General features: G+C 40.1%; 1 protein-coding gene across 1 annotated transcript in view; it reads right to left on the reverse strand.

Moving 5' to 3' along the window:
- LOC124262537 overlaps positions 1–23,899 on the reverse strand; it is a 52,570-nt gene that overhangs the window by 8,051 nt on the left and 20,620 nt on the right. The window contains exons 2-3 of the mRNA XM_046697041.1: positions 5,434–5,729; positions 3,295–3,415 (exon numbers count right to left, since the gene is read on the reverse strand). Of these exons, the coding sequence (XP_046552997.1) occupies positions 3,295–3,415; positions 5,434–5,639 (327 nt within the window). The 5' untranslated portion in view covers positions 5,640–5,729. The remainder of the gene's footprint in view (positions 1–3,294; positions 3,416–5,433; positions 5,730–23,899) is intronic.

Here is a 23,899-nt window from a genome sequence, read left to right on the forward strand (position 1 = left end):
TTTTGACATTATGCATACTCATATGAGAGAGAGAGAGAGAGGCACATAGAGAGGGACACATAGAGAGGGACACAATGAGAGAGAGGCACATAGAGAGATACGCAATGAGAGAGAGAGAGAGAGGCACATAGAGAGATACACAATGAGAGAGAGAGGCACATAGAGAGAGACACAATGAGAGAGAGAGTAAGATGCACACAGAGAGACACAGTGAGAGACCGAGTGAGATGCACAGGGAGAGAGACACAGAGAGAGAGATTCGCCAAGCAAAATACATGAAAACTAAATAATTTCATTAGATTCCTAACTGATAGTTCTTCACAATAATTCCGGAACGTATTAAAGTAAACATGAATTTATAATTTCATTTATTATCACGTAAGTCAAGTTGAATAATTAATGTATATTCTGTAAACGTGCAATTCTATACGGTGCTGTTATTTCATGTTAATTCAGGAATTGCTTGATAAAGTTATAATTAGGTACTTGTCCTTTCTCTAACATCTAAATTGGTTGTGCAAACAAGTAAACGTCGACAGCATTTAATAACCACGCATTACTTCAACAAAATCAAATAGCCGAGGTCTTCCATCCCAACGGTAACTTCATGCCCGTTGAACAGTGCACTTAACCAAGGGTTTAGACTTGGAATATTTGACAACCTAATGAAACAACTAGCTGTTGAATAACCGCATATTTCTAATGCTGGCTTTTCTGGAAGTCTTTAATCTGCTGACAGGTTGCTTCTCGTCACATTACCTTTTTAGAATTGCCTTGTTCTTTCCGATTCCTTTATCACTCTAATACATATTCACATATTTTCCAGGACGACTCTTTAAATATGTTCAATCTTCGGGCCTTTCCCGATTTACAAGGTCATGAGATGATAAAAATATAACAATATGTATCGTATCAGGCACAGGATTTAACAAGCTTAAAAGCCCACACATTCAGAGTAGTGCAAACGTTTTGGGTCGGTCTTTGATAGTAAACGGGACTTTGTAAAGCATTTTCTCTAAACTGTCCCTTTGGCCAGTTATGACATTATGCATACTCATATGAGAGAGAGAGAGAGAGAGAGAGAGAGAGAGAGAGAGAGAGAATGAGAGAGAGAGAGAGTAAGATGCACAAAGAGACACAGTGAGAGACCGAGTGAGATGCACAGGGAGAAAGACAGGCAAAGCGAGAGAAACAGAGAGAGAGAAGGGGGAGAGGGAGAGAGAAAGAGAGAGATAGAGGGAGAGAGAGACAAAATGAGAGAGAGAGAGTAAGATGCACACAGAGAGACACATTGAGAGACCGAGTGAGATGCACAGGGAGAAAGACAGGCAAAGAGAGAGAAACAGAGAGAGAGAGAGTCGCCAAGCAAAATACATGAAAACTAAGTAATTTCATTAGATTCCTAACTGATAGTCCTTCACAATAATTCCGGAACGTATTAAAGTAAACATGAATTTATATTTTCATTTATTATCACGCAAGTCAAGTTGAATAATTAATGTATATTCTGTAAACGTGCAATTCTGATACGGTGCTGTTAGTTCATGTTAATTCAGGAATTGCTTGATAAAGTTATAATTAGGTACTTGTCCTCTGTCTAACATCTTAATTGGTTGTGCAAACAAGTAAACGTCGACAGCATTTAATAACCACGCATTACTTCCACAAAATCATCTGTAACATCGAAATAAACTCGGATAATATAAACGGAAGCGTTTGTAGTGAAACGGTCCCGATTAATAAATTTGCGAATACATTTTCATCAACCGCGGCGAATATTAATTAACACTGGAGAATCAACAGTCTCCACAATTCGCTAGAAAAGATTTCACAGGATCAGCGGTGGTTGGTTTATGTGAATGGACCGCTTATAATCAGTGGTGACACCAGGTGTTCGCGAAATGATGAGCAATGGTTCTTTTAACCACAGGAACACAAGGGTTCCATAATGATTCTACTGGTTTCCAATAATGATTCTACTGAAAGTGAATGATAAAATAGTGATGACCATTGCATGAATAGAAAATCACTGATGACGTCAGGTGTCCACGAAAAAGGAAATCATGTCTTGGTCTATCAGTAGCATCCACCTCTCACACCACTCCACTATTTAACCATATTTAGACATTTGCATTCGTCATCGCCTTGAAGCCAAGGTTTCGAAATGACGGTGTTTCATTATACGTCCTAACGCCTACAAACACAATAATATCAATTGGTAACTTGAAACATGAAACGATAGTCAAAAACAAAGTAATCATTGATTTATAATGGAACATATGATAACAGTATACAAAACCCCTTTTACGTGAATGTCACGTGAAGATGACCGCCTTTATAGGTACATGTAAACGTATGTACAGCTATACATAATATCTCCTTACAACAATCACAGTTGTTACTGCGGGTTCAACTTTATTCTTGAAATACCTGTCAGGCATATAATTACAGTGTGGATTTATATTTCCAATCTCAGGGAACATCTGTGCATACAGGGTATACAGTTCACGCCAGATGGGATATCTGGTTCGCTATCCCCGGCGCTGACGTCTTACATTGTGTACGTAAGTTACACATGAAGTCAAGGACACAACCGTACAACATGTGTTCCACTCGCCCGTAGGAGAAGGGGAAGGAAGGGGTAGGGGCGAGGACAGGCTAGGGAAGGGGGTGAGGACAGTGTGTGTGGTGGGGGGAGGAGGGGGATGCATTCTATTCTGTTCTGCTTCTCAAAACATTTTTTCTTCCTTTCGAACATATTGTCTTTGAATGTTGTGGATACCTTGGAGCGGATATTCTGAGCTGGACAACTTGTACCCAAGGTTTTCGAAAGGCATTCGGAAATGATAAACATCAAAGGAGGAAATTTGATATTTCAACTTGTGTAACACAACGTTTTGGAGTATTTTCTTATTCCTTCAACAGGTGACTGAAGCTTGGAGTGAGTGAGTTTGGTTTTACGCCGCTTTTAGCAATATTCCAGCAATATCACGGCGGGGGACACCAGAAATGGGCTTCACACAATGTACCCATGTGGGGATTCGAACCCGGGTCTTCGGCGTGACGAGCGAACGCTTTAACCACTAGGCTACCCCACCGCCCCCGAAGCTTGGAAGCATGTGATGAAACATATACATGTGATGAGACAACAAAGGTTTAACTACTTGTACCAGTCTGTTTTACTACTAAAAATATATTTTGTTTAAACTGAAACATATATTTGTCTTGACTGCTAGCTTCTAGACATTTCTACCTGTAATTACAGATAAATACAAGTTTTTTTCTTTGACTTACCTGTTGGTTGGCATCTCTCCGGATCTGATCTCCCATTCCGTAGCAACAATAGTAAACCACAGCTCCAAATAGCATGCCCACACCGAGCGTGCACATTATAGGGCCTACCGCTTTGTACATACTGTAAACAACACATAATTATTGTCACAATTATTGTTTAACAATATAGGTTCTATAATACAATAGATGGGACATTAAACATGTCAAGCAAAACCTTTAAAAAGTACAAAACACCTTTTCTCATTCGGAAGTCATCTCACAGAAACATCTCCCTGTTGGAACATTATTCATAACAAGAGTAAGTGAGTTTAGTTTTACGCCGCCCTTAGCAATATCCCAGCTATATGGCGGCGGTCTGCAAATAATCGAGTCTGGGCCAAACAATCCAGTGATCAACAGCATGAGCATCGATCTACGCAACTGGGATACGATGACATGTGCCAACCGAGTCAGCGAGCCTGACCACCCGATCCCGTTAGTCGCCTCTAAGGACAAGCATGGGTTACTGAAGACCACTCTAACCCGGATCTTTGCGGGTATATTAATAACAGGAGAAAACAGTAAAGCAATAAATAATATTACCCAGAAAGTAATGCTTTGTTTAATGTCCAAACTGCAAAATTGAACTATTACCTAATATCATATCATTTTCACTTTTTTGAGCACAATTACCTACATGTGTTACACAAAATATTTTTACGAGACTACTAATATAAATGTATTTCCATAAAAATCAGCATGGTGGAATTACCAATTGCGAAAGTAAAGAGTTAAAATTTATTACTCAACGACCAAACATTGGTCACATAAAAGAAAAGCTGTCACAATGTTGTTTTTTCTCACATTGTACGCCATGTCATTGTGATTGGATGTTTACGTACAATGAAATCGTCATAACCTGACTTCAGACAACCCTGTTCTCAACACGCTCGGCTCACCAGTAATTCCTACTCTTGTACAAATGACATGTTCACACAATTTGAATTTGTCTCAAAATTTCGGCCTGAATATCTTCAAATGCACTTGTCTCTTTTGTATGTGTGACGTATTTACAAACAAATGTATCTTTTCATACATCCATGATTCTAGTATCACCTGACGCAGATGTTTTCAGAATACATCGTATAATATAAGACTGGCTGACTAAACTCAAAGGTTGTCAGACGTGGGCATCTCTAAATTTGGTTCCATTCGTCGACGACATATTCCTGAAACAGCCATGAATCAGATCATATTGTCCGTGGTATTTATGTACGTGTGAAATGTAGATGTAGTCATATGACCTCTACATCAAAGCATTTACTTGTTCAGCGATATATTCAGTACATCTTATTGTCCTTTCTCTGATTACACTTATCAGAGGGGTACACAAGGTCCGCAGTCTAGATTACCAGTTGTCCGACTTCCATTTGTAGGATTAGGAGGCTGACTTTGTGTGCTGGCGATTAGGTGCCTGACTCTGATGGTGTGGGTTCGAATCCCGGATGGGACTCAACCCAACAAAAAGTACTGGAATCTGTACTTTATCAAGATAGTGTAATCCCAAATATAACATATGTTATATGTCCTTTCCCTGTAGCTTCAAACTAAATATACACAGCAGGGTCATAAGAAGCTTCAAACTAAATATACACAACAGGGTCATAAGAAGCTTCAAACTTAATATACACAAGGGTCATAAGAAGTCATAAAATAAGCTTCAAACTAAATAAATATACACAGCAGGGTCATAAGAAGCTTCAAACTAAATATACACAACAGGGTCATAAGAAGCTTCAAACTAAATATACAACAGGGTCATAAGGTCAAACTAAATATACACAACAGGGTCATAAGAAGCTTCAAACTAAATATACACAGCAGGGTCATAAGAAGCTTCAAACTAAATATACACAACAGGGTCATAAGAAGCTTCAAACTAAATATACACAACAGGGTCATAAGAAGCTTCAAACTAAATATACACAACAGGGTCATAAGAAGCTTCAAACTAAATATACACAACAGGGTCATAAGAAGCTTCAAACTAAATATACACAACAGGGTCATAAGAAGCTTCAAACTAAATATACACAACAGGGTCATAAGAAGCTTCAAACTAAATATTCACAACAGGGTCATACGAAGTATTATACTTACATCCCTTTTCCGGGAGACATCGAGTCAGTTTCCTTTGCCTGTTGTATTCCGAGAATCGTCAAAGTAAGCCCCGGAATAAAGAGGATGGATCCCACAAGTATTATCATTAACAAGCGACTGAGGGAGAAGGTATGGGGTCTGTTGTAAAGTCGCCGGGCCCGCTGACTGCGGTGCCGCAGCATATTGGCGTGCAATGCAGGCCTCATGACGACACAGTGACGAAATCACAAAGTATGAAAGACTGAGAGTATCCGATTGGTGTCACTTGAATCCGACACGTGGCCTCACATATTGACCTGGAACAAACAGACATACAGTTATAAATTAATAACAACGGTTGGGTGAGCTGGGGTTAACGCTGCCTTCAACAGTATTTCAGTTATTTCACAGCGTGGGAAGAAAACCTAGAAACATTATAGGTACGAGCAAGGATTCGAACACACTATACAGATTTGTGTACACACCAAGGGACGCAACCTTGCAGAACGAGTCCCACGACAGAACCGGAAGGGAGGGCACTAGTGGAAAAAGAATACTCATTTAATTCGTACAAATTATTAAGTTGCAAAAGGGACTTCTTTTGTAATGGGTAAATTATAAAACACTTTATACAACTGACGGAGGTGTGTTTGGCCGAGTAATTGGTAGCCATTTGTTGAGCAAACGTGCGTCCCTTACATCTACCAGAAACCTACCTCATACCCATTGGCAGCGGAATCAACTGAAGCAAATGTGTTCACTTTCGACAAAAATGGAGGTCAACAAATTCAGCACGGCTATTATTTCAAAGGATCTCTGATGACATGGCATTAATGTGTTACATTATAAGTTGTTCACTGGTCACGAGGGGGACATGGGCTGATGTACATTCTATGTTTGTTTATGTTCCATGAGCCCGAAGGGCATAACATAAACAAACATAGATGGTACATCAATCCATGGGCCCCGAGGGACCAGTGAACAACGTATATATCTTACCGAACACCTCAATGTTTATTTTGAACTGTTTGAAGCCCGGGTATTGGATCATAATAAGGAGTACCGGAGTTAGGCAACAGCCCAACACTACTAACATTAATAACACGAAGTACCAAACGAATTCCCACAGTTCGGCATTTCCAGCGGGTAACATAGAAAATATTACTCGCTTGTAAGCAGGGTACGTTGATCAGAATACGACATTTACGCGTGGGGTGAAGGGTTAAGACAAGTCTCAAGTATCCATTGCTAGTCTAATCAGGCATATTCTTCATTGGTTATCCAGGACAGGTAATCAACAGCTGGTTCTTTTCAAGCCGATGTGGTACAATTGTAATTGTGCTTAAACAATCTAATGTGCATATGGTTTACAAATCACACCCGGCGCACCGCATTAGCTATTTCACAATGCCTGCAGCCTAATTGAGCTAACACCACCACCTATGTCCACATCATCCTGCTTGTTTGGCTTGATTGCTGTTTAACGCCGCACTCAGCAATATCCCAGCTATATAGCGGGCGACATTATGCTGACAGCACCCATGACGTCAGTACGAGCGACGGTGATTGCAGTTGATGTTACGTGATATTTGTTATTGTTGCTATGTTGGCAATATTGGCCTCTAAGCATGGCGCTCTCAAAATAAATTGCTGTTCGTTCGTTCAGTAAATATGAAAGTACACACGTTCGAGAAAATCAAATATCACAAAATTACATGTGTGTATACTTATCGACATAATTATAACCAGATTAGGAGCCTCGTAAATTACTAATAGGAGAATGCATAGCATCACTGACATCGCCAGTGCCACAGAATGACGATGTCATCATATCATGACAAGATCACATCAATATGCAATTACCGTGACAACAATAGCTCTGTAACTACAGCACTGCAGAACACAGAATTATCATACCAGACTAACAGCATGTATGTGTGTGTGTGTGTGTGTGTGTGTGTGTGTGTGTGTGTGTGTGTGTGTGTGTGTGTGTGTGTGTGTGTGTGTGTGTGTGTGTGTGTGTGTGTGTGTGTGTGTGTGTGTGTGTGTGTGTGTGTGTGTGTGTGTGTGTGTGTGTGTGTGTGTGTGTGTGTGTGTGTGTGTGTGTGTGTCTATGAATGAATGCTCTGTATTTCCTCCAATAACTTCGGACAGTGATCCAGATCAGTTTTTATCCCTAGTATCACATTCAACATGGTATTTTGTAAAGAAGTGAGTTTAATTGTTCAGAATACAAAAACACTTAAATCAGCTTAGTGGAACAGGTGTCACAGTTTCCCATGAGGGCAAATACCCAGCATGTACAGAGAGTGTCCGAGAGTAATGGCTGAATCACCATGTGTTGGATCAGATGCTTGATGGTCATTTAGAAATTGGAAGTTAGCATAACAACGTATGACATGGCAGTTTCTGGCTACTTTATCACGTGAATGATGGCCCCTTCATCATTCACCTGATGAAGGAGCAAGAGGTAGCCCAGAAACGCCGTGTTGTAAATTATATATAAATACGCCTCTCAAAGAAATAATAAAGAAGTTGTAAATCAATACCATACGTTATTATGCCATGTGTCGGTTAGTTTAATCGGCAACGCACACAGTATTGCTTAACTGTGACGTTATTTGACCTTATTCACATTTGAATCGCAATCAGCTGCGGCTACATCGGTGCATTGTTCAAGTGATCTTTCGGCATTGTCCCGTTTCAAATTCAAATTGGTGTACAACCTTCACTACAGCAGTGCAGGCCTGGCAGTGTCAGTTCCAGTTAAACGACCAACTTGTCTTTATAAATGTCACTGGAAACAAATGGCGGAGTGTACACGGATCTAATTATCTCGTTACAAATTTTGACAGAAAAATTAGGGACGCAGTGAACACCAAACTGTCCAGTTATCTGAATTTTTTAGTCATTCTGTTTGGAAGAGATGACATTGAAGCAATGACATACACAAATACAAAACACATTTGAAAGCACAAAATTGAAACGATTACTAAACGATTTGAAATGACTAGACAAGTACATCTCCGGCGCGGAATGATGACTTAGCATTACGCCGCTGCCAATGGCAAGTATACAAAACCAGTTACCGAAATTTTAATTTGTTTGAAAACTAACGCGCCTAGTGTAGTCTTATGTGATTCGCTTTCAGATTCGCTTTACCTAATTTATTATGTTGTCGCAGCTGTTATATTGAAATAGGTTTTCACGCTTTATGAATTTGTGTCATAGCGATGTAACCATTGTAACACATATGGCTAATATACGTGTAGAATCATCAAAAATATAACAGATGAAACAAACATCGTGTATGGACTGTGACAGACCAATTAGCGCTGGCCACTAGAAGAGGTAATATGTTGGCCACAAGGAACTCTTGGAAGGTGAGTGGATCTTAATCCTACTGGCCCATTTCCCTGTATACATGGTTACCATGAACCGTACAAACCCGCGAAGATGCTTTTTAGAATGGGTCTACAGCTACCCATGTTTGTCGTAAGAGGCCACTAAACAGAACGGTGGGTCAGGCTCGCTGACTTGGTTGAAACATGTCATAGCATCCCAATTGCGTAATCAATGCTCATGATATCAGTCACTGGATTGTCTGGTCCATTATTTATAGACCGCCGTCATATAGCTGGAACATTGCTGACTTTGGCGTTAAGCAGCAAACAAATAAACAAACCTGAACATGCCTGGACGGATCATATTAATTAACTTCCACTATGACGCTAACAACAACATCACCACTGTTGATTCGATGTGACCACGTATATCCAACGACCAAGATGTTTGATGTGTAACATGTTGGTAGTATCCTCTGAAGAGTGCGTTAAACTATTTGAGAAACATTTATAAGTTGGGTACTAAGTAAGGACGAAACATGTGGATGAACATCATTGTAAATACAGAAGTTTTTCATCCATACATCTTATCTTTACTTAGCGCAATGCACCATTAAAATGATGTAGTGTACCTCACGTAGATAAAAGAGAAGCGTGATATATGCATTGTTATATCGACATAGACCAGATGCAATATTATTGATTGATAAGTCGTATCGATGCTGATCTCTAAAAGGGAAGGCGTCATATCATATAACGATCTAGAAGAGCATTGTGTGAATATGTTTCGCTTATCATAATACAGAAGCACGTGTTGAAACGATACCGGGATTCCATAGATTACAAAATAACCGGAAAAAGGAGTAGACTTCAAAAGGGTTGCTGAAAACAGACAGTTATCGATTTCAAATTGATGATGCATTCTATTCTGATCGCTGTTGATTAAAAATGAACTCAGCATATATACAAAACTGAGGTGCTGAATTAGAGAGGTGTTGATGTAGGGAGGTGCTGAAACAGAGAGGTGCTGATGTAGACAGATGCTGAGATATGGAGGTGCTGAAGTAGAAAGATGCTGAGATATGGAGGTGCTGAAATAGAGAGGTGCTGATGTAGAAAGATGCTGATATATGGGGTTCTGAAATACAGAGGTGCTGATGTAGAAAAGTGCTGAGATATAGGGGTGCTAAATTAGAGAGGTGCTGAAGTAGAAAGATGCTGAGATATGGGGATGATGAAATAGAGAGGTTCTGATGTAGACAAGTGCTGAGATATGGGGATGTTGAAATAGATAGGTGCTGATGTAGAAAGATGCTGAGATATGGGGTTCTGAAATAGAGAGGTGCTGAAGTAGAAAGATGCTTAGATATGGGGATGATGAAATAGAGAGGTGCTGATGTAGACAAGTGCTGAGATATGGGGATGATGAAATAGAGATGTCCTGATGTAGACAAGTGCTGAGATATGGGGATGATGAAATAGAGAGGTGCTGATGTAGACAAGTGCTGAGATATGGGGATGATGAAATAGAGAGGTCCTGATGTAGACAAGTGCTGAGATATGGGGTTCTAAAATAGAGAGGTTCTGATGTAGACAAGTGCTGAGATATGGGGATGATGAAATAGAGAGGTCCTGAAGTAGAAAGATGCTGAGATATGGGGTTCTAAAATAGAGAGGTCCTGATGTAGACAAGTGCTGAGATATGGGGATGATGAAATAGAGAGGTGCTGATGTAGAAAGATGCTGAGATATGGGGTTCTGAAATAGAGAGGTCCTGATGTAGACAAGTGCTGAGATATGGGAATGATGAAATAGATAGGTGCTGATGTAGAAAGATGCTGAGATATGGGGTTCTGAAATAGAGATGTCCTGATGTAGACAAGTGCTGAGATATGGGGATGATGAAATAGAGAGGTGCTGATGTAGAAAGATGTTGAGATATGGGGTTCTGAAATAGAGAGGTGCTGATGTAGAAAGGTGCTGAGATATGGGGTTCTGAAATAGAGAGGTGCTGAAGTAGAAAGATGTTGAGATATGGGGTTCTGAAATAGAGAGGTGCTGAAGTAGAAAGATGCTGATATATGGGGTTCTGAAATAGAGAGGCGCTGAAGTAGAAAGATGTTGAGATATGGGGTTCTGAAACAGAGAGGTGCTGAAGTAGAAAGATGCTTAGATATGGGAGTTCTGAAATAGAGAGGTGATGAAGTAGAAAGGTGCTGAGATATGGGGTTCTGAAATAGAGAGGTGCTGAAGTAGAAAGATGCTCAGATATGGGGATGATGAAATAGAGAGGTGCTGATGTAGACAAGTGCTGAGATATGGGGATGATGAAATAGAGATGTCCTGATGTAGACAAGTGCTGAGATATGGGGATGATGAAATAGAGAGGTGCTGATGTAGACAAGTGCTGAGATATGGGGATGATGAAATAGAGAGGTGCTGATGTAGAAAGATGCTGAGATATGGGGTTCTGAAATAGAGAGGTCCTGATGTAGACAAGTGCTGAGATATGGGGATGATGAAATAGAGAGGTGCTGATGTAGAAAGATGCTGAGATATGGGGTTCTGAAATAGAGAGGTCCTGATGTAGACAAGTGCTGAGATATGGGGATGATGAAATAGAGAGGTGCTGATGTAGAAAGATGCTGAGATATGGGGTTCTGAAATAGAGATGTCCTGATGTAGACAAGTGCTGAGATATGGGAATGATGAAATAGAGAGGTGCTGATGTAGAAAGATGCTGAGATATGGGATTCTGAAATAGAGAGGTGCTGATGTAGACAAGTGCTGAGATATGGGGTTCTGAAATAGAGAGGTGCTGATGTAGAAAGATGTTGAGATATGGGGTTCTGAAATAGAGAGGTGCTGAAGTAGAAAGATGCTGATATATGGGGTTCTGAAATAGAGAGGTGCTGAAGTAGAAAGATGTTGAGATATGGGGTTCTGAAACAGAGAGGTGCTGAAGTAGAAAGATGCTTAGATATGGGAGTTCTGAAATAGAGAGGTGATGAAGTAGAAAGGTGCTGAGATATGGGGTTCTGAAATAGAGAGGTGCTGAAGTAGAAAAGTGCTGAGATATAGGGGTGCTGAAATAGAGAGGTGCTGAAGAAGAAAGGTGCTGAGATATGGGGTTCTGAAATAGAGATGTGCTGGTGTAGAGGTGCTTGGATTGAGCGTCGAGCGTAAAGGTAGGGCGTCTGGCACACAGACAGGCACTAATGGTATTGCACACTGTTCGTGGGGAATGAGGGATTATGCTGCTTTTAACAGTATTGCTGCAATATCCTGGTGAGCACAAACACTCAAGGGGAATCAACTCGGGTCTTCAGAGTGACGAGCAAATGCCTTAACCACAACACCACACCATGCCACCCACATGGCGGGAAGCTGTTGCTCTTCTAAACCATCGCACAACCGAAATTATACACTTGAAAATTATATATGAAATACAGCACCATCGAATAACTAACTCTTGTTTGTTTCATCTTTAGCCACCGTCAAACATGGGTCACCATGCATACCTTCCTTTTGTCTGGCAGTTTATATGAGGAAACAGATTACTTGAAAACCAGTACCCAAGTCAGAATCAATAACGCAGTAGGTATATTCAATACAGAGGTGTGGGCTTTCTTTTTACATATTCTATCATTTATGTAATATCAACTATTATGTGTTACATGTCAAATCAGATACAAGACTACGGAAGACATTTTTTGACACAGTTCTTATCTTGCATATTCAATGGCAGACATGAGAGTGCCGAATATCAACTTTTCGATCGTTTTCTTTTTATGCGCTAGGAACATTTTCAGAAACATTTAACTCCAAATGATAAGAATTTAGAACGTTAAGGTGAAACTAGACTAGAATTGAAAGTGTTTTGACGATCTATCTTGGTTAAAAGTTACATTGAAAGTTACAGCAAAGTAGTGTTATAACGTTATGGGAAGCAAAGTTGTAACGGTCGCTACATGTTAACTGGTCTACCTTGCCTTTCCCTTGCAAGGGAAAATAAAGTTCAGTGCAGGAGTCGGTGAATCTTAGTTAATCTCTAATAAACAAAGTTGCAATACATGGGTCCCTGAACGTTACTTGATCTACCTTGCCCAACAAAGTTGCAATACATGGGTCACTGATTGTTGCTTGATCTACCTTGCCCATCAGGGAAACAAAGTTGCAATACATGGGTCACTGATTGTTGCTTGATCTACCTTGCCCATCAGGGAAACAAAGTTGCAATACATGGGTCACTGATTGTTGCTTGATCTACCTTGCCCATCAGGGAAACAAAGTTGCAATACATGGGTCACTGATTGTTGCTTGATCTACCTTGCCCATCAGGGAAACAAAGTTGCAATACATGGGTCACTGATTGTTGCTTGATCTACCTTGCCCAACAGGGAAACAAAGTTGCAATACATGGGTCACTGATTGTTGCTTGATCTACCTTGCCCAACAGGGAAACAAAGTTGCAATACATGGGTCACTGATTGTTGCTTGATCTACCTTGCCCATCAGGGAAACAAAGTTGCAATACATGGGTCACTGATTGTTGCTTGATCTACCTTGCCCATCAGGGAAACAAAGTTGCAATACATGGGTCACTGATTGTTGCTTGATCTACCTTGCCCATCAGGGAAACAAAGTTGCAATACATGGGTCACTGATTGTTACTTGATCTACCTTGCCCATCAGGGAAACAAAGTTGCAATACATGGGTCACTGATTGTTGCTTGATCTACCTTGCCCATCAGGGAAACAAAGTTGCAATACATGGGTCACTGATTGTTGCTTGATCTACCTTGCCCATCAGGGAAACAAAGTTGCAATACATGGGTCACTGATTGTTGCTTGATCTACCTTGCCCATCAGGGAAACAAAGTTGCAATACATGGGTCACTGAATGTTACTTGATCTACCTTGCTCAACAGGGAAACAAAGTTGCAATACATGGGTCACTGATTGTTGCTTGATCTACCTTGCCCAACAGGGAAACAAAGTTGCAATACATGGGTCACTGATTGTTACTTGATCTACCTTGCCCAACAGGGAAACAAAGTTGCAATACATGGGTCACTGATTGTTGCTTGATCTACCTTGCCCATCAGGGAAACCAAGTTGCAATACATGGGTCCCCGAATGTTGCTTGATCTACCTTGCCCATCAGGGAAACAAAGTTGCAATACATGGGTCACTGAATGTTACTTGATCTACCTTGCCCATCAGGGAAACAAAGTTGCAATACATGGGTCCCCAAATGTTACTTGATCTACCTTGCCCAAAAGGGAAACACAGTTGCAATACAATGGTCCCCGAATGTTACTTCATCTATCTTGCCCAACAGGGAAATAAAGTTGCAATACATGGGTCACTGAATGTTACTTGATCTATCTTGCCCATCAGGGAGACAAAGTTGCAATACATGGGTCCCCAAATGTTACTTGATCTACCTTGCCCATCAGGGAAACAAGTTGCAATACATGGGTCACTGAATGTTACTTGATCTATCTTGCCCAACAGGAAAAACACATTTGCAACACAAGGTGTCACTGAATGTTACACCGCCCAACAGGGAATCAAAGTTGCCACGCTGAATGTAAGTTGATCTACCTTGCCTAACAGGGAATCAAAGTTGCAGTAAAATGGTCGCTGTATAGAACACGAGAAAGAGACTATAGAACGTCGTTTGTAACGGCCGCTAAACGAAGAAGATCCACCCTCCATCGTGAGTAATACAATAGTCACATGGAAATGATGCTCGTTTCAAGCGAGTGGCACTGCATCGGAATACGACAATCGCAGAGGATAGATCGCAACGTGAAAGTGGGTCTCTTGTCGCATTAGGGGTAAAAACAGCCTTAAGGATGACACTGAGATGGCAGGCCCGTTTCCAAGGATGCAGTAAACGACAGTGCCAGATTTAAGGCTCCTTAATGTCAGTAAAGCAAGCCCACGTCGCTGTGCGGAGATTAAGACAGTGTTAGCGCTTAGATTGCTTCTTGCCTGTGGGGCAGCGGTACAGGTCAGCCCACTGTGGCACAACAGGAAGTCATCAGCCCTTATATCAAGGGACGTGTCTGCATTGTACTCAACAGATAGCACCATCGCATGACGGAGGAAATGTCAATATGGCCATCGATCTACGTATCTCCTCGCCCTGGCCACTGCCACCACTATAATCAAAACACATCGCTGGAGTTGACACAAATTAATGATTGATTTCGACTGCGGTAATTTGAGCGTCATTAGTACTCCGCGTTCCACTGAGGATCAAGCAGCTGAAATCTTCTCTGCTGCCGTGTCTAGGGATCATTTAGCAATATGGCGACATCCTCACAGACAGGGACATTGGACACTGGTTCCTAGTTGAAATTTGGGTATTGATCAGCTTGCTCTTGTGACATAGAACTTGTCTTACAAACAGTATCGTGGTTTATCACGTCTGTGAGAAATGTAGGCCAGCACCATAGCCACACCCATAGCTTCCACCAATGTGGTAAACGGCAAGCGTCAACGTGGGTTTACTTCCAATATCATGCTGACACGCCTTCATGACACAGAAATACTCATCCGACGTTAATTTAACTCACTCTGTTGAATGGTAAGGTGACTATTGAGTGTCATGTACATATATGTGTCGGGCATGAGCCAACCATTCTCTCAACGGCTTTCCATATTTTACGGCTTTCTACGTCCTTGTAATAATGTTTTGCTACTCTATTGTCCGTTCTCATTATACAGATCACATGACCTTCTTCTCCCAAGGCAAATGTGCCATCTGTTCTCACACATGAACGTTATTGATAGGTATTAAATGTTGTTGACGTTGTTGTGGATTATATCAGTAAGGTGACGGGTGGGAATAAAAATGAATATAGATAACTATTTTATGTGAATACAGAGTAGCTGAAAATGGCAGAATGATTTCATTAGTTCTTCATGACCCCGTCACTTTGGGGAAGATATATTACTGTTTTATGTTCTGTTGCAACAACTTAACACAATTAACGAGGTGTAAAATATCGGTAAAATAACGTAGTTCCAGTAAGGGACGAAAAATTGACAGAGCTTAGCATAGATTCAAACTGGGATGCACTGTTGCTGCATGGTAACGGATCCAACATGAGATGATCTGCTGGTGGGTAGCCTAGTGGTTAAAGCGTTCGCTCGTCACGCCGAAGACCCAGGTTCAATTCCCCACATGGGCACAATGTGTAAGCCCATTGCTGGTATCTACCGCTGTGATATTGCTGGAATATTGCTAAAGCGGCGTAAAACCATACTCACTCACTTCTGCTGGTACAGGATAACACAGTATTAATAAGGGATGTAAGACTCTAACTGAAAATATTCCATTGTTACTGGTGAAGTTTCAATATACAGTCCGTTGTTATACGTTAATATAGTTCAGTTAACGTTATATGATATTCTGTTAGAGTTGGGTGATTAGGATTTGGTAAATAGTGTTATAGGTAAATGTAGTTCAAACAGACGATTTACTATTGGTCCAAACAGGACCAGCAGGAGACATGACGTTGCTACAGGATGCCTACCACCCATCACCAGATGTAATACTGGTCCAGATGAAAATATAATCAGCAGGAGATTTGGTATTGGTACATATTTACCTATATCCAACAGGAGACATGACGTTGCTACAGGATGCCGACCATCCATCACCAGATGTAATACTGGTCCAGATGAAGATATATTCAGCAGGAGATTTGGTATTGGTACATATTTACCTATATCCAACAGGAGACATGACGTTGCTACAGGATGCCTACCATCACCAGATGTAATACTGGTCCAGATGAAGATATAATCAGCAGGAGATTTGGTATTGGTACATATTTACCTATATCCAACAGGTCATGTTGCACCAGATTAATACACAGAGAAGATATATTCAGCAGGTCATGTTGCACAAGATACTAAGTTCCTACTAAGGGATGTAGTACTTCAACAAAAGAAGTCATATTGTTATAGTTAACACATTTCCTGCAGACAATATTATAGTGTAGGTTAGCATACTTCCAACTGACAATATTGTATTTCTACTATATTATGTTGACATTTGCAACAGACCATATTGTCATACATGAACACATATACAACAGACAATGTAATCCTGATATATATGTTAACACACTTTTGACAGACAAAGTCATATTCTGATAGGTTAACATACATAAAACAGATACATATAAAGATAAACATGTCGCTCAAAATCACAATGAAACAATCATATTGCACAAACTACGAGCATCGTCTAATCAATGATATATCGATTAAGTGGCAAATTTCCAGTCTGATTGTTTTTTAATTGAATGTATTCTTAGTACCAATGTGTTATCAGGGTGAATTTGTTCGTGGCCTCTGTCTGATACTTAAATTAGTTGGATGTTAGATGTGATATTGCTACATTATACAGAATCCCCCAGCTGATGTGAAAATATAAATGCTGATCATGACAATAAAAATTGCATTGCAGAATAATTGCATCACAAGTAATAGTGTAACAAAAATCAATGTAGCATCAAACAAACCATTAACATCTCGAGAATGCGCTCTTATAACAACCTTATTATCTGTAAATCCGAAATGTCACTGAATGATAATAGCATATACTATTGGTATAACTATTTCTTGTTAATGTTAATGGTTCTATGTGTTGGCGAAATTATATCATAGCAAATACATAACTAAAGTAAGTTAACCATCTAAGATGTGCTATAAACGAGCTACAAATTCATTTATGTAATCAACGAACAAAGGCCTATTGGCAGTGCTACCATAGATGTCCATGTCTGGTAGTAATGGTGTTGACAGTCACATCTAATTATCTTACTTCACCAAATTGCATCTTTCTAACCTGGGAATATCCTAATGAACTTACCACCCAGATGACAGCCAGGTGTAATGTTATATCTATTTCAATGCATCAAATTATCCGCACTGTAGACTCTAGGAAGAGAACCCACACCGAGAAAATGACATTTATGCGTGCTATTGTGTATGCACTCTCAGATCACTGATAGAATAGGATAGATGTTTCTGCGCTTGCCGATACGGATGTGCAAAGACTATGGGCCTGTGAGTAATCCCTGTAACGTGAAGAATTACACATTCATCCAATTTCGCTGAAACTCTTTTAATGCCATCTCACTTGATTTGTTGGCATGATCTAATTTCACAGGAACAGTCCATAATGGAATGATGGAATAAAAAATGAAAATATGCCAAAGGCGTTTGCATGTGTTTCGACACACAAAATCCCATCTGTTTACCAAATTATGAAAATAATCATGTTACGGAATTCATCTTGGTCTTAGAAGAGGCTTAATGAAGGGGATTATGCATAAGAGGGAACATTTAACGTCTCACTTTTTACTGAGGAAGTCATTTACGACAACGGGACACTCGTTGCCCTGCCTGATCAATTATTATTCCACTGCTAAAATACAGTATGTTGTGATATTGCTTAGTATTTGTTTACCCCATATAACATTTTTTTAGCAATTTTATTCATTGAACCGGAGACTAAATTTGAACTTTTTAGTTAAGGGGTTGATATGAAGGTTCATTATACCCTTTTACAATTCAACGATTAACCGATTAGGATTGTTGACTATCAGGTGTCAAAATGCCACGCTTTCTTCAAATATTCATTTAAAATTCGATTTTATGTAACTGCAAATTTCAATGATTAACAATGTAGGATACAAGCATAATTTCCAAATAAATGTTTCATCAAATTTCATTTAAAATTCAATTTGATGCATCGACAAAATTCAACGATTAACAATTTAGGATACAAGCATAATTTCCAAATTACTGTTTCATAAAATTTCATTTAAAATTACAATTTATGCAACCGCAAATGTATTCTGGAAAGGCTCCATTAGTTAGTTGTCCGTTAGGGCTACAGTCGACAGGTCCCCCCACACAGTCGGAAACAAGCCTATTATACATTCCCTGATACACTACACAGAGGCAGCAGGGGAATAGGTGGAGGGAACGCGTAGTGGGGAGACAGCGAGAAAAGGAGAGAGTGACTGACGGGGACTGACCAAACTGTTCGACTTTGTGTCATGTAATATTGTAACTGGCACCAACGTATATTTTCTAAGTTATGTTTCTTTTAGCCCAAAGGGGCCACATCAGTACACGGAATGTCCATTTTGTCCACAAAAACGTATAAGTGCTGCATTTTCAAGTTCATGGTTTAATCATACACATTGTAGCTGTTACGTAATCATACCTCCGTGTATAAAACAAGCACATCCAATATCTTCCAGACCTAAAGACTTGTTTCCTATACCTGATACCTGATACAGTCTAGCACCAAGGATGATTCGTGTCTGGACGGGTCACTTATTTTCGTATCGTATGAAAAAACTTCTTCTGTCCATTTTATTCTCATGCTAAACTGTAAACTGTCTCTCAGATATGTTTGTAGAAGTGGTATACCTCCATAAAGGACGAGTACAGATCAAACTATCTATGCAAATATGAATCATCCTGTAACCAGAGTATGCCTTGAAAATTCGTCTGTCTGTGCAGCCACGGTAAAACATGTTCTATTGTCTATTGTCTCCTTTGATGCCACACTGTCATAGATTATAGTGTTCGGGATGACAGTGTTCAGATTATATTGTTCATTGTCACCTTAGATGACGCTCCACTCAGACTATATTATTCACCTTGATGGCATATTGGAGCAACTTTGATATGTTTTTGTTCTTCTGGGCTGTCAATTATGCACCATATGCTAAACTGGGCAGCATTGTAACAAACGCATTTTTAAGGCTATCCACATTCAGACCATGGTAACGCCATCGAACAAAGGTCTCGGAATTCATGAATTTCTAATGAATCCTCTTGGAGATTTAGTGTTGTTCAGATCTCTGAGGGAATAATAAAACTAGAATGCTACAATTGTTGCCGGGCTCGTGCGTGGAGTCCACGACTGCCAGTCTGATAGCGATAGTCCTCCAATGGAAACAGAGCAGTGTCTGATGGTAACTTCTATCTCATGGTGCCAACATTGATGGCGGTTCATATACATGCTAATTATGAATACAAGATATGAGTACACAAAGCTTCAAAGCTACTGTCAGAAGTGTGAGAAAGACTCTCAAAGCATGCTTCTCGTATAAATATACTTCTCCAAGTAGAAGCAAAGCAACACCCAGACGTCTGGCGTTACAGTAATAATAATATTCTAAAGGATGGTCCGATTGAATGAATGTGTGCTATATAATTAATCCTTTATAATAGGTTTCGCATCTTGACTCACATTCTGTAGAATGGATCTCCTACGTTGTGTAGTTGATACAGCGTCTGACAGTTGAACGGAAGGTTGGTTGTTGGATGCCTTGGCCACGTCATACAAAACAACATCTAACGATAATACATGTTGTTTAACGACGCTCGAAGTTAATTGGGACACAACAAGGAATGTATACTGTATACTGGGGACATCATGTAACACTGCAGCATGGTAGCTCAGTGGACTAGCTATGTTAAACTGCAGCATGGTAGCTCAGTGGGCTAGCCATATTCGACTTCAACATAGTAACTCAATGGGCTAGCCATGTGTAACCACAGTTTGGTAGCTCAATGGGCTAGCCATGTTACACCAAAGCATAGTAACTCAATTTGCTAGCCATGTTAAACTACAGCATAGTTACTCAATTTGCTAGCCATGTTAAACTACAGTATAGTAACTCAATGGGCTAGTCATGTTACACTACAGCATAGTAACTCAATGGGCTAGCCATGTAAAACTACAGCATAGTAACTCAATGGGCTAGCCATGTTAAACTTCAGCATAGTAACTCAATGGGCTAGCCATGTTAAACTACAGTATAGTAACTCAATGGGCTAGACATGTTAAACTACAGCATAGTAACTCAATGGGCTAGCCATGTTAAACTACAGCATAGTAACTCAATGGGCTAGCCATGTTAAACTACAGCATAGTAACTCAATGGGCTAGCCATGTTAAACTACAGCATAGTAACTCAATGGGCTAGCCATGTTAAACTTCAGCATAGTAACTTAATGGGCTAGCCATGTTAAACTTCAGCATAGTAACTCAATGGGCTAGCCATGTTGATGACGACAAAACAAGGCAACGCTCCTGCTGAAATGGAGTGTCAGGTGGGTGTTTCTTGTATTGATGCTTTGTAAATATCTTGGCAATGTTAGGTTAATGTATGTAAAACATTTACATGGTCATAACTAAGATAAAAATAACAAATACTACATCTAAAAGATTGGATTTTCGCACTGGTGGTCTGCGTCTCTTTGCGGGGATGTAAATTTTGGAAGATAACATCCTATCACAGACATGATCAATCAGCAAAAACAGAACGACACTGTGTGGAAAACCTTGCTTGTAGCTTTTAACTTAGTACGACCCTAATCCCTTGTGGGAGAATCTTTGAAGTCATGACATCAACAGAAACGTTTCTCTCATCAACAAATGTGTGGGATAAAAACAGAAAATATTTGAAGTATAAAAACATCACCGACATCACACATGTCATCATGACAGATGGGCTCAAAAAGATAGTGTATATATCTTTCTGTCAAACACGTTTTATAGAACTTTGTGAAGAACCAAAAACTCACTGCGGCCTTTTGCAACGGTTTTTGAATCTATATTTTGCCAGCAATGCCAACTGTTATTCCACAAGACTTTCAAAAATATATTTTTGTGATCTTAATGGACATTGGTCTTTGTCACATGGAAACTAAACAAAGGTGATAATATTTCTTTTTATATTTGCTTTTGGTAGCTGTTTCTTAGGAGTATGGAATGGGTATTGACATGATAATTAATTACTAAAAACAGAATGATACGAGTTGAACAACTACAATATAATCTTAGGACAATGTTAACAAACATCAACAAGAATTATCCCCCATGGTAAAGATAGTCCAAAGAAGTAAATGTCAATTTAAATATTAAAAGTATCCATGTCAACTCTCCTCATGCAGCAGAGAAGCACAAAAAGTGTCAAACAAGTATCTTCATGTCAAACTTCTGTAGTGCTAGCCATGACAAGAAACAGACATATGCTCAAGACAAAGCTTCAGAACAACTTAACACAGACTTGTCTTCACAATAAAGGTTCTGAAGAATATTAAATGAAGTTTAAAAAAACATGCATTTATGTCACATCTTGTTGAAGTTAACCTCGACAAGAACAAGCATGTTTTAGTCACAAAGCTCCTAGCTTCAAGAGGGTATGATGTTTACACCTTCAAACCACTGTACGAGAATTCCTGACAAATCGATGCTTGTTTGCTCATCATAGAGGCAGAAAAAGCCGCCAGTTAGAATCGATACCTGGCCTGGCTGTTCGCTTATCCCGGTGGTTTCATTACGCCTGGCATTTGAGACAGTTACATTAACTTAAGAGTCCTTATAGGAACCAAATATCATTATGTCCGTTTACAATAGTGTGTAATACATAGTAGATGGTCGGCACTAGCTGGTATGGGAGTAGTGTTTCTAGTTACTGTGCATTCGAGCCCCCAGGGACTTATGGATGATCTACACTTGGTCATTGGAATCTAGGCTACTTGTTGTTTGCATCGCTAGGTTTGTTTCTTTCCTAACGGTTTGCAATGGAAATCTTTTCGACTATCGCGTTATAAAAGAGCATGGCGCATATCTGTACAAATCTATCACGTTGTTCAGAGCGTCGGAGCGTACGTTCGCACTTTTTCCACACTTCGTTTTCAGTATCACACATTCAGCTCACACCGTATGCTCGTAAATAAATCTCAAATCTTCTCTCACACTCGATTATCGTATGTACTTCTCACGTTTCGTAATGCCAAAACAATCTCACACTTTCTCAACGCACAAATCTCACAAGTTTCCCAAACACAATCAGTTCACAAATTCTCCAGACACCAAACTCACACATTTTGTTTTATAACAATCTTACACTATATACTAACGCTACATAACACATAGCAGCATGTCACTATCAACAATATCCCGCTCATGCCCTGTCTCACATATCTAACTGATGATGTTCTCACACACTGTGTTCACACGTCAGATTATTCTCCTTCACAGTTACCCTTCATTTTCACAAATCTGTAGCGTTCTTCCCACATGCCAACAGCTCGGATAATTAAAACATGTAAAAATCTGGATATCAACTTCTTCCATGACACAGTTGTCAAACCGATGACATCACTGACGTATCAGTTTAGGGTGAGTTTAATTTCACAGTGACATCGACAGTATTTCAGCCATATCGTGACACTGACGTATGATGAGCGTGCCAGTACTTGAGTACTCAACCGACACGTGTCTCGGTAGAAAAGGCGATTCCACAAGCATTCGCACACAAAAGGCGATTCCACAATCATTCGGACACAAAAGGCGATTCCAAAAGCATTCGGACACAAAAGGCGATTCCACAAGCATACGCACACAAAAGGCGACTCCACAAGCATACGCACACAAAAGGCGACTCCACAAGCATACGCACACAAAAGGCGATTCCACAAGCATACGCACACAAAAGGCGACTCCACAAGCATACGCACACAAAAGGCGATTCCACAAGCATTCGCACACAAAAGGCGATTCCAAAAGCATTCGCACACAAAAGGCGATTCCACAAGCATACGCACACATAGGAATTCAATGAAATTATTTTGTTTTCATGAATTTATGTATTTTGCTTGGCCTCTCTCTCTCTCTCTCTCTCTCTCTCTCTCTCTCTCTCTCTCTCTCTCTCTCTCTCTCTCTCTCTCTCTCTCTCTCTCTCTCTCCCCCTCTCTCTCTCTCTCTCTCTTCTCTATGCTCTCTCTCTCTATGCTCTCTCTGTCTCAATGCACTGAGCACTCGTTTGACACACTTTAATGCTGATACATTGCCATGTGTCTATCAATACATGGTGTGCTTCATATGCAAATGCGCCATCTGGCTATCAATGTGGTATTTCCCATGGCCGTGCGGTGGCCTTACACCCTGTCTGCCCAGGTAGTTATGCTTACCAGGCCCTTTGTTACAGACGGGACATGTTTTCGGTTACTGCTTCCAAACACGCAATTTTGTTTGTGATGAGTGAAGTGCAACCATTTTATTGCCCGACAGGACATCC

The sequence above is a fragment of the Haliotis rubra genome, unplaced genomic scaffold, assembly GCF_003918875.1.
Source record: "Haliotis rubra isolate DU_JTF1 unplaced genomic scaffold, ASM391887v1 Scf844, whole genome shotgun sequence".
NCBI classification, from domain to species: domain Eukaryota; kingdom Metazoa; phylum Mollusca; class Gastropoda; order Lepetellida; family Haliotidae; genus Haliotis; species Haliotis rubra.